The sequence below is a fragment of the Carcharhinus amblyrhynchos genome, chromosome 5 (assembly GCF_965287045.1).
Source record: "Carcharhinus amblyrhynchos chromosome 5, sCarAmb.v2.hapA, whole genome shotgun sequence".
Lineage (NCBI taxonomy): Eukaryota > Metazoa > Chordata > Chondrichthyes > Carcharhiniformes > Carcharhinidae > Carcharhinus > Carcharhinus amblyrhynchos.
The window spans coordinates 106,238,861-106,250,811 of NC_137328.1; the positions used below are offsets into that span (position 1 = coordinate 106,238,861).

The 11,951-nt window shown below is 38.0% G+C and overlaps 1 protein-coding gene across 1 annotated transcript in view; it reads left to right on the forward strand.

The window, feature by feature from the left end:
• The window catches only part of LOC145343270 (ufm1-specific protease 2-like), a 76,937-nt gene extending 73,561 nt beyond the window's left edge, over window positions 1-3,376 (forward strand). The window contains exon 12 of the mRNA XM_080189396.1: window positions 3,142-3,376. Within this exon, the coding sequence (XP_080045522.1) occupies window positions 3,142-3,225 (84 nt within the window). The 3' untranslated portion in view covers window positions 3,226-3,376. The remainder of the gene's footprint in view (window positions 1-3,141) is intronic.
• Window positions 3,377-11,951: the final 8,575 nt, after the last annotated feature.

An 11,951-nucleotide genomic window follows, 5' to 3' on the forward strand; every position in this document is an offset into this window, starting at 1 on the left:
GCGGGAAGAGTCTCTCCACCTCTATCCTATCCATCCCATTCATCATCTTATACGTCTCAATGAGATCTCCCCTCATTCTTCTAAACTCTAACGAGTACAAGCCTAGTTTATTCAGCCTCTCCTCATAGCTCAATCCCCTCAACTCCGGTATCAGCCTAGTAAACCTCCTCTGCATTCCCTCCAGGGCCAAAATATCCTTGCGCAGGTGCGGCGCCCAAAACTGCACACAGTACTCCAGCTGCGGCCTCACCAATGCCCTATACAGCTGCAGCAAGACCTCTCTACTTTTATATTCAATCCCCCTCGCTATGAAGGCCAGCATCCCATTCGCCTTCCTGACCACCTTGAATGTTGGCCTAGCCAGATTTGTCCACATCTTGTGAAAGAATTTTTTGAATTGTCTTATCAAGAAGTATATAGTTTTTTTAGGAATCAAATCTGCTTTGATGTTTGAAATGACTTAGATTGCTTCTCCAATAAAAGTGATATATTTTAAAACATTAGAAGTTTTTTGTTCCAGGTGCTAAAGTACATTTTTAGTTGATCTTTAATCTCTCTGTACTAGATAGTGTTGGGCTTTGCCCAGATATATACTTATTTGCAATGTGTCTCCAGAGATTAAAATAGAAACCATGTTTGCTTAATTTCATAAATGGTTTTATCCCACATAATCCTCCTTTTTGAACATTGGCAGTGCAGTATTTCATGATACTTGAAGTAGAGCTATGACTGCAAAACAAATAAACGGTAACATAAGTGGGTGGAAGCAGTAACACTTTTTATAATATTTAAACATCATTAGCTTTTAGTGCATAATGCTTTCCAAGTGTTTAACTGAACAACAATATAAGCAACAGTTTTATAATTCTTTTCTCACTGTTTAAACTCACAAAATGATCCACCATCCGAGAACTTGACTCTTTTATGTTCTTGCCTGACTCCATGAAAGATCTAATCGGTTAATCCCACGCTCTCATTTTTTCACCATAACCCTGTTGAGATTTCCCTTTCAAGTATTTATACAATTCCCTTTTGTCAGTTATAATTGAATCTACTTCCAGGCACAAGTCAATTTTCATTTTGTTCATATGGAAAGGAGTTTTGGAAATTTATTGGAAAAAAAAATTATATATAAAATAATAATGAGAGAAAATCATAAAATCACCCTACTAAAACACTAAAATAATCAGTGAGCCCTACAATGAAAACATATCCTCATCCTCATACCAAAATTCTGTTAAACATTCTTACAGAGTCAGGCAAAAATTAGTTCAGGAAACGATTTAACTTGCATCTGGCGGATGCAATGGAGTACACTCTTCCCTGAATGCAGTGAGCAGTAATACTGAAACAGGGGTGATTCCTATTGTTCGTGACACTACTTCAAAGTTCTTCAAGAGAAAATTTCATCAAGAAAGATCCACCGGGTCCAGTAGAGTCTTAAAAGAGCCTACTTTCCTAAGACAACAGTACCAAGTGAGGCATCCAGTAAGGTTAGCACTCAACTACAGCTGCATGGAAGAGTTTTGAGATTATGGGATCCATTCAAAAATGTTTTTGTTTTCTTGATATAGTATAATGTGTATGTCCGTTGGCCACCATCTTTGTACACTGCATAAACCACTGCACATTTGTTCCCCTCTTATGTTGCTTCTGGTTCATTTGCCAATTATCTTAAATCAATGTCCTTTGGTTATTGACCATTCTGCCACTGCAAACAATTTTGCTTCATTTACTCTGTAAAAACACTTCATAGTTTTGGATACATCTGTCAAATAAATTTCCTCTCAAATTTCTCTGCTCCAAGTAGAACAATCTCAGTCTGTACAACACAGAAGCAATTTACTGCCAGATGCTGGAAATCTGAAATAAAATTCACTGTTAATTTGGTATTTTTCTAGAGATGTTGCCTAACTCGAGTATTTCCAGCACTTTCAGTTTTATTAAGCCCAAGTGGAGACCATTCTGTCTGCTGTGACTGTGCTTACTGTCTACAGAAGCAATTTGCATTTGTCACTCCCCACTTTCTTGTAGCCCTGCACATTCTTCAAGCAAGTTCCCTCTTGAATGGCACAATTGCATATACCTCCACCATATTCTCAGATCTTAACCACTAGGCTTTGTAAAAAGCTTTTCCTCATATTGCCATTGCTTCTTTTGCCTTAAATCTGTGCCCTCTTGTTCCTAATTTTTCCAACGGGTAGACATGGCATTTTCAAAAAGCATGATGTAGCATGATGATCTTGTGTGGAGCACATGACTCATCTAAGTCAATATACAGTATTTTATATAAACAATATTAAATTAGACACATTGGGTTAAATAAGGAAGGGCTAGTATCCAGGAAAGGTACATTGATTTAATAAGTTTGTGGGCTCAGAGGCAAACAATCTTGATTGAAACCTATTCTAGAGTCAAGATTTTCGTGGAAGGTGATGAATTGATGGAGCACCATTCAGCAATCTTGATTCACTCATCAGTCACTCAGAAAGCAGACTAGGGAGTAAATGCTACTGTATTGGGTCCATTTCTGACTGATACTAAAATAGGTTGTATGTGACCCAAAAGCCCACTATATCTTCTTATTCATTTGAACATTGTGGTATATGATGAAACAGGTGCAGCTTTATGGCTCTTTATTTTCAGCTGTGATAGAAAATTGCTGAGTTCATCTTTGGTTAGAAATACCTTACTGTCTCTTTTTATTTTGCCTATCTTGTAGTCTTTTATCTCAATATACATGTTTTTATCTTTAGATTATGCTCAGCTAAGTTTGGAGCAATCTTCTTATATGAAAAGTCATGTGTTGGAGGAAGTCTGATGTGAGATTCAGTTGTTGGAAAGATTTCATTTTATTTTATTACTGTTGCAAGTCAGCTTACATTAACACTGCAATGAAGTTATGACATTCAGCAGCAGATTGGATTCCTGAATGCCTTCTCTCTCCACCTTCCCTCTCCCTATTGAAACTACTGTATGAAAATATCAAGTTTCCCGAATAGCTTAAATGTGATGAAGCAGAAGTTTCTATTCTAATCATTGGTTCAGCCTCAAAAACAGTCTTCCACATTTATAAATAGGATGATTCTATGACTTGAAATCACATTTATTATAAGCAACCATTTATCTTGTGTCTTTCAGGCTGTCGAGTGGAAAGAAGAAAATTTCTGGGATCAGATGGAACCTTACAACATCTGCCTGCCTCAGAGACCAGACGGTGTTTAAAGCTTGAGTATGTAAAGCTGTGCCTGGAAAATAACAATTTTTGGATGACCAGGACCTTTACGATTTTGACTGTTCTTCAAACCAAATTAGAAATTGAGTGTTGTCATATATGCTTTACATAGTACTGCAATAAAAACAGCAGCTAAACGTATGTTCACTACTTTATTGCTTTGAACAGCTTTATATGCAGTGTAATCAAACTGTAAAAATGCTCCTTTACAGGTTTGACATTTACTATTTATTTAGTAATTTCCAGATGTGTTTATTGATCTGTCTGCTTTTTAATTAAATGTCAGATCTATGAATTCAAAGAATTTATTAAGGTGGAGGCAACAATTAATGTTGATATATTTGTATTTAGCCATTGCAAAAGTACCTTCAGCAGGTTTGGTCCAATAATCAACGTACACCAGAATAAATAAAATGCTAATTATCTAGGTACGTAGTAAAAGATGTTTCCAAATAGATTGATTGAGACAGAAGTTGAGGTGGCTGAAGAGATCTTGGTTAGTAAAACTCTTTAAATAAAATCATATCGGATATACTAGTGTGGTGTAAAATGATTTTAAGATGCAGGTATTTATGTTCAAGAACGCTGCATCTTTACAGAAGGAAGTAAAACTTGATATTTTACTGTTTAATTTGAAACATAGTTTTTAAGGCTAACTTAGAGATTTAATCACTTAAAATCATAGAATCCCTGCAGTAAAGAAGGCTATTTGGCCCAGTGAGTCTGCATCGACAATAATCCCACCCAGGCCCTATCTCTGTTACACAATGTATTTACCCTGCTTGTCTCCCAACACTAAGGTGGCAATTTCGTATGGCCAATCAGCCTAACCCACACATCTAAACTGCACTTCGCTCCTGCTCACCTATTCCAGTACCATCTTGGGATTTAATGCACTGAGGGAGTGCTGTATTGTTAAATATATTAAACTGAGGCCTACTATCTCCAATGCATGTGAAATAGGGATGGAAGGGTTCTCCCAGTATCCTGGCTAAAATTTATCCTTCAGACATAATCACTAAAACAAATAGTCCAATAATTTTATTTCATTGCCTTTTGTGCAATTAGGCGATGCGTACATTGACTACTGTGTTACCCGACAAAATGTAACTAACAACATTTGGAGTTTACTTCACTCGATTTAGATATTTTGAGGAATCCCAACCAGGTTGTCAGCGCTGAAACAAAATGTAAGTTTGTTCTTTGTACTACTGAAATGATATCTGCCTAGTGTCCAATAGACAATTTAAGCATCTGTTTTACAACTAGAACATAGAACATTACAGTGCAGTACAGGCCCTTCGGCCCTTGATGTTGCGCCGACCAGTGGAACCAATCTAATGACCCTGTAACCTAAACTATTCCAATGTTATCCAAATGCCTATCCACTGACCATTTGAACGCCCTTAAAGTTGGCAAGTCCACAACTGCTGCAGGCAGGGCATTTCACGCCCTTACTATCCTCTGAGTAAAGAACCTTCCTCTGACATCCGTCATATAACTACCACCCCTTAATTTAAAGCTATGTCCCCTCGTGTTAGCCATCACCATCCGAAGAAAAAGGCTCTCACTATCCACCCTCTAATCCACTATCTAACCCTCTGATCATCTTGTATGCCTCAATTAGGTCACCTCGTAACCTCCTTCTCTCTAATGAAAATAACCTCAAGTCCCTCAGCCTTTCCTCATAAGCCTTCCCACCATACCAGGCAACATCCTGGTAAACCTCCTCTGCACCCTTTCCAATGCCTCCACATCTTTCTTGTAATGCGGTGACCAGAACTGTACGCAATACTCCAAGTGCGGCCGCACCAGAGTTTTGTACAGTTGCAACATGACCTCACGGCTCCGAAATTCAATCTACCAGTAAAAGCTAATACACCGTACGCCTTCATAACAACCTTATCAACCTGGGTGCCAACTTCCAGGGAGCTATGCACATGTACACCGAGCAATTTGTAGATTACTACAAACTGTAGTCTACTTTTATTAAATGAATTTATTTTTCATTCAAGTTGATGTTTTGTGATCTGATTGGTCTACCTTACCTTGAAAGACCTAATGTATAATATTTCACATTTGAATGCTTTAAATTTAATAGATCACTTGATCCGTTCTAGACACTTTTACACAGTCTGTTAACATTTTTTGTAGATATTCGGATTCTTATTTTTATAGTGGACCATCTTCCAAATATTCTGCTGTAAATTCCAAATGGCTTTTTGCTTAACTAGAAATCGTGAACTGTTTCAACTGACAGGATGATTCTTAATTAGAGGAAACCAGATTAAGGTGCTGGCAAAAGAACCAGATTTGATTTTTAAAAATTTTTTGTTGCATTATCTAGAAAAGTAGTTAAAGCTGTTTTAATCTAGAGTATTTGAGACGGAAGGTGGTTGAAGACATTTTCATTGTTAATATTAAAATCATTTCACTATGTTTATTTGATCAAATTTGCTTAAAATGTGCTTGTATAGAACATGCCAAAAGTGTAGGTAGAAGATAGCAACAGGAAGTCCAGATACAGACAGAAGGCCCTAATACAGTGGGCAGCATGGTGACATAGTAGTTAGCACTGCTGCTTCACAGTGCCAGGGACCCAGATTCAATTCTGGCCTTGGTCACTGTCTGTGTGGAGTTTGCACATTCTCCCTGTATCTGGGTGGGTTTCCTGTGGAAGCTCTGGTTTCCTCCTACAGTCCGAAGATGTGTGATTTAAAGGGATTGGCTGTGTTAAATTGATCCGAGTGTCAAGATAATTAGCAGGGTAATGTATGGTGTTACGGGAATAGAGCTTGGGTGCAATTATGGTCAGTACAGACTCGATGGGTTCAATGGCCTCCTGTACTCTAGGGTTTCTATGGTTCAATGATTTTGATACAATTAGTTCTTGGGAAGATGCAGGAACTTCAGAAGTAGTTACTTTGCTCTAAAGCAGTAAGAAGTCTCACAACACCACGTTAAAGTCCAACAGGTTTATTTGGAAACATGAGCTTTCAGAGTGCTGCTCCTTCATCAGAACCAAATAAATCTGTTGGACTTGCTAGGCTGTTCCAGACAGTTCTACATTCAGCAGCATCCTCGGTCTTCGCCACAGCTGAGAAGCAGACAATGATGTAGGCCAAGTTACTTCTCCCTCCTTCTACAGGAGCAAGTTCAATTCATTATCAGATCAAAGGCCTAATTATTTATTCAATCAACTGTTTAAAACAAATGAACACAAAGCACAGTTCGGGGCGATGAGAGTTTTCTGGGTAACAGCAAATCACAACTGAAATAATTTCCTCCCTACATTGGAAGAAATCTCGGAACATTTGCGCTCACCACAGTAGGGGCGGTATAATCATGTTGCGCCGGGGATGAAACAAAAGGGCGGACTTCCGGGCAGCCTAGCAACAGCAGGCAGCGCTTGGTGGTCTCCATAGCAACCAGCCCGATGACCACAGCGGGAAGATAGTCAAGCAAGAGGCTGGCAGGGGTTGGTGCGAGGCGCCCAGTGCAAGTGGGGGAATCGGGCCTGGTGTCAACAGCTGCAGCCGCGCCTCAGCACCGACAACGAAGATGTGGTGAAGCAACATATTAATGTATAGAAAGTGCCACGTACGAATATAAAATTGTATGTTAACATACGGAAAATTTACTTTATTCAAAATAATACATTTTATGCAAAAAATGCATGTATATGAAATAAATAATAACGTACGTAGGACAAATAAATAATTTGGAATCCGCATATATAGTGCTCTGGCCAAAATTTATCTCCCAATCAACAACACAAACAGATTATCCTGCCGTTATCGTGTTGCTGTTTGTGGGAGCTTGCTGTGCGCAAATTGGTTGTTCTGTGTCTTGCACTAAAACTGCACTTTTAAAAAGCACTTAAGTTGTAAAGCATTTTGGGACATCTGATGATTTAGACAGCAGTGCAGGTGATCGTTGTTAACTGCCCGAATTTTACAACATAATGTAGGTATCCTCATCCTCCATTTTAGTACAGTCTTTCCATTGTTGTACTATGGATATCAAAACATTCACTGTATCCATTATACTTGAAAAATCGTGTATCTTATTTTAAACTTTTAACATCTGTAAAGATTTTTAGAATCAATTCTGCCCTTTTTGTTTGTCTCTTGATGACTTCCATAGAACGTATGGAGAAGGATTCAAAAATGACTTATATAGCACCTTTCGGGATATCAGGGTATCCTGAAGTATTTTACAGCTTGTTGAGTACTTTTTGAAGTGCATTATTGTAATGTAGGGAATAATAGTTATTTAGTTATGGGGGACATGGTAGTGCAGTGGTATTGTCACTGGACTAGTAATCCAGAGACTGAGGGTACTGCCCTGAGAACCCAGGTTCCATACTCAGATGGTGAAATTTGAATTCAGTAAAAATCTAATGAAACCACTGTTGATTGCTGTAAAAACCCATCTGGTACACTAATGCCCTTTTAGGGAAGAAAATCAGCCATACTTATCTAAATAAAAGCAGATTACTGTGAATGCTGGAATCTGAAACCAAAAGAGAAAATGCTGGAAAATCTCAGCAGCTCTGGCATGCATGGACGCCAGAACTGCTGAGATTTTCCAGCATTTTCTCTTTTGCCACCCTTGTCTGATCTGGTCTAAATGTGGTTGACTCTTGAATGCCCTCTGAAATGGCCTAGCAAGCCACTCAGTTCAAGGGTAGGTAGGGATGGGCAATAAATGCTGACTGGCCCAGCCAGTAACACGCACACCCCTAAATGAATAAAAACAAACACTAACAGCAAGTCCATGCAGCAAATGGCTTAGATAATATGTTTTTGTGATGTTAATTGAATGCAATTATTGATTAAGACATAAAAACTCCACTGTTCTTAAAGGCTTTTGGTTGAACATGTCCTCAAAAGAGCACTTTCAACAATGCAGCAACTTTCGTTACTGCAACAAGTGTCAGCCTGGATTATTTACTCAAATCCCACAGCCTGATTTGGAGAGAAGAATGCTCACACTATGCAATGGCTGATATTTTATATACTATATATATATTTATGTTGCCAGGCATCAATATGGTATAATTTCATAATTGGATTCTGGCAAACATTCTTCATAAGTGAACCTTGTGCCTTATGAACCAGGAGTTGCTGGAAAAACTACATTCTTTATGATTTGCAGCATCCTGAAATGTTAATGCCTGCTTTATTTTATTTCTCACTAATTCACTGTGGAAGATGACTTTCTCAATATGCTGTACTCAAGCTAAGCTCAACATCTAAACACTCTCTGGAGAGGATGTTCCCTCTTGTGGGAGAATCTAGTGCCAGAGGTCAATATTTAAAAAAAAAGGGGTTATCCATTTAGTAAAAAGTCTGACAACACCAGGTTTTAGTCCAACCTATTTATTTGATAACATACTCACAAGCTTTCGGGGTTAGCCCCTTTATATTATATTTATTATATTTATTTTATTTATATTATTTATATTATATTTATATTATCAAATAAATAGGTTGGACTAAAACCTGGTGTTGTCAGACTTTTTACTGTGTTTACGCCAGTCCAACGCCGGCATACCCACATCATGATTATCCATTTAGGGCAGAGATGAGGAAGATTTTTTTTCTTTGAGGGTTGACAGTCTTTGGAACTCTCGTCCTCACAAGGCAGTTTAAGCAGCGTATTTGAATATTTTTATGGCAGAGGAAGATAGATGCTTGATTAGCAAGGGGGTAAAAGGTTATCAGCAATAAATTGGAATGTTGAGGTTACAATCAGATCAGCTATGAGATGATGGCATAGTAGTATTATCACTGGACTTGTAATCCAGAGACCCAGGACATTGCTGTAGGGACCCAGGGTTTGAATCCCACCATAGCACTTGGTGAGGTTTGAATTCAATAAAAATCTAGACTTAAAAGTTGAATGGCAACAATAAAACTATTGTCGATTGTTGTTTTAAAAAAAACCATCTAGTTCACTAATATCCTTTGCCATTCTTAATTGAGCTGACTTACATGTGATTCTAGATCTATGGCAATGTGATTGACTCTTAAATTATCTCTGAAATGGTGAGGCAAGCCACTCAGTTCAATGGCAATTAGGGATAGGCAATAAATACTGGCTCTTCTGACAATACCCACATTCCATGAAAGAAATTCACTTTTTAAAATCATAGTAAATGTCTGAGTGGCCCATTGCTGCTCCTAATTCGTATGTTCACACGTATGCATGTTCATATGAATTACAAACTCATGTAAACTGTAAACTGACTTTATCTTTAAAACTGCCTTTTGGTCAAATAACATTAATGTAAATTAGAATCTTTTAGCCACTGGACCATGATATTTTTGGCATTAGCTTTCTGAAGAGTTAAATTCACTCTTTCCCTCTCCGTTCCTGCAAGCTTTGTTCTCACAGACATTGTGCTTGTTTCATTCCAGAGACCTGAGAGCAAAAATTTAGATGGGACACTCTAGTGCAATATTGCACTGTAGAGTTTGCTGTCTTTTGGATGAGGTGTTAAACCAAGGTCCCACCTGCCTTCTTAAGCAGACTTAAATCTTCCATGGAACCATTTGAAGAAGAGTAGGTTGTTATCTTTCATGCCCTGGTCAATACTTGACCTTCAACCAACATTATTCAAACATAATGGTCTTTATTACACTGCCATTTGTAGGACTTTCCTGCATCAAATTGGCTGCCATATTTCCTGCATTGCTTTAAAACTGACTATAATGAAGTACTTTGGAATGTCCTGAGGTTGTGAAAATTGCTGTGTAAGATTTTATTTCTTGAATGACGCCTATAGCTTTTGAACTGAGTGAAATGAAACCTAATAGTTTTAAGACTTTACTCCCAATCTCATTTTCAGGTTGAATGGTCCACAAGTGGATGCTGTTCACATCTGTCAAACAGTATCTGTCTGACTAAGCACACCTGTGCTGTATGGAAGGAAAAAAGAAAATTCATCCTCAGTAAGTTTTACACACTCCAAAACCAGGTGGCCATCTTAAACTAGTTATGTCCTTTGCTTTATATTTTGACTTGATTTATTATTGTCACATGTATTGGTATACAATTGAAAGTATTGTTTTTTACGGACAAAGCATACCTTACATAAAGAAGGAAAGGAGAGGGCGTAGAATATATTGTTACAGTCATAGCCAGGGTGTAGATAATGATCAACTTAATATAAGTTAATCCATTCAAAAGTCTGATGGCAGCAGGGAATAAGCTGTTCTTGAGTCAGCTGGTACAGAAGAAGGTGGAAGAGAGTATGTCCGTGGAGCGCGGGGTCGTTGATTATGCTGCCTGCTTTTTCAAGTCAGTGGGAACCGTAGACAGACTCAATGAATGGGAAGCTGGTTTGCGTGATGAACTGGCCTTCATTCATGACCCTTTGTAGTTTCTTGTGGTCTTGGACAGAGCAGCAGCCATACCAAGCTGTGATACAAGCAGAATGAATGCTTTCTATGGTGCTTCTGTAAAACTTGATGGGAGTCGTGGTGGACATACCAAATTTTCTTAGTCTCCTTAGAAAGTAGGGGCTTTGGTGGGTTTTCTTAACTATAGCGTCGGCGTGGAGGGACCAGAACAAGTTGTCGGTGATGTGGACACCTAGAAACTTGAAACTATCGACCATTTCCACTTCATCCCTGTTGATGTAGACAGGGGAATGTTCTCCATTACACTTTCTGAAGTTGATGACTGTCCCCTTCATTGTACTGATGTTGAGGGAGAGATTATTATCGTCGCACTAATTCACAAGATTCTCTATCACTTTCCTGTACTCCGTCTCATCGTTATTTGAGATCCGACCCACTAAGGTGCTGTCATCAACAAATTTGAAAATCGAGTTGAAGGGGATTGGCCACACAGTCATAAGTGTATAAGGAGTATAGTAAGGGGTTGAGGCCACAGTCTTGTGGGGCACTGGTTGAGGATAATCATGGAGGAAGTGTTATTGCCTATCCTTACTGATTGCAGCCTGTGGGGTTTTTTTTAACAAGTATGGGATAAACTCATTTATATCTCTACACAAAGTTAGTGCTTATCTTTATACACGTAACAACGAAATGAAAGTTGTCATAGCGTAGAAGAATAAATCAATATTAATCTTTCTGAAGAGAACACAAGTAACATGATTATTACATGATTATCTTTTTAAAGTACTTATTTTAAAGGATTGCAGATTTCTTAATTTTCTTTCAAATCTTTACTCAGTCCATATATGTGATTAGCCCAGTATGTAGTTTACCTACATAGAGCAATTAATATTTTTTAAACGTTTAATTAACATTTGAAGTAAAAAATATTAGACCAATGATGTTGAATAGCATTGATATGCTTCGGCTGATTGTTCTTTGGACTTTGTGCGTAAACTAGGAGACACTTAATTTCCACAGTGAGCTGCTTTAAATTTTATCCCAAACGTTTGAGCTATTATTTAGCTTATTTATTACATCTATCATTATATTTCTAAATTGTTTGGACTATAATATGTTCTGAATAATTAATTGAAAATGAGCCATAGACATTCCTAAAGTTACCACTGGATAACTAAATGCTCATTGGAAAATTTCTCCTCTTGTGAATTTTCCTCCCCATCAGTGCAGCTAGATAATTATGGGGGATTTCAATCTACATATTGATTGGTCGACCCATGTTGAATGCGGTGGGCTTGAGGAAGAGTTCTTGGAATGCTGCCGGGATAGTTTCCTTGAACAGTGTG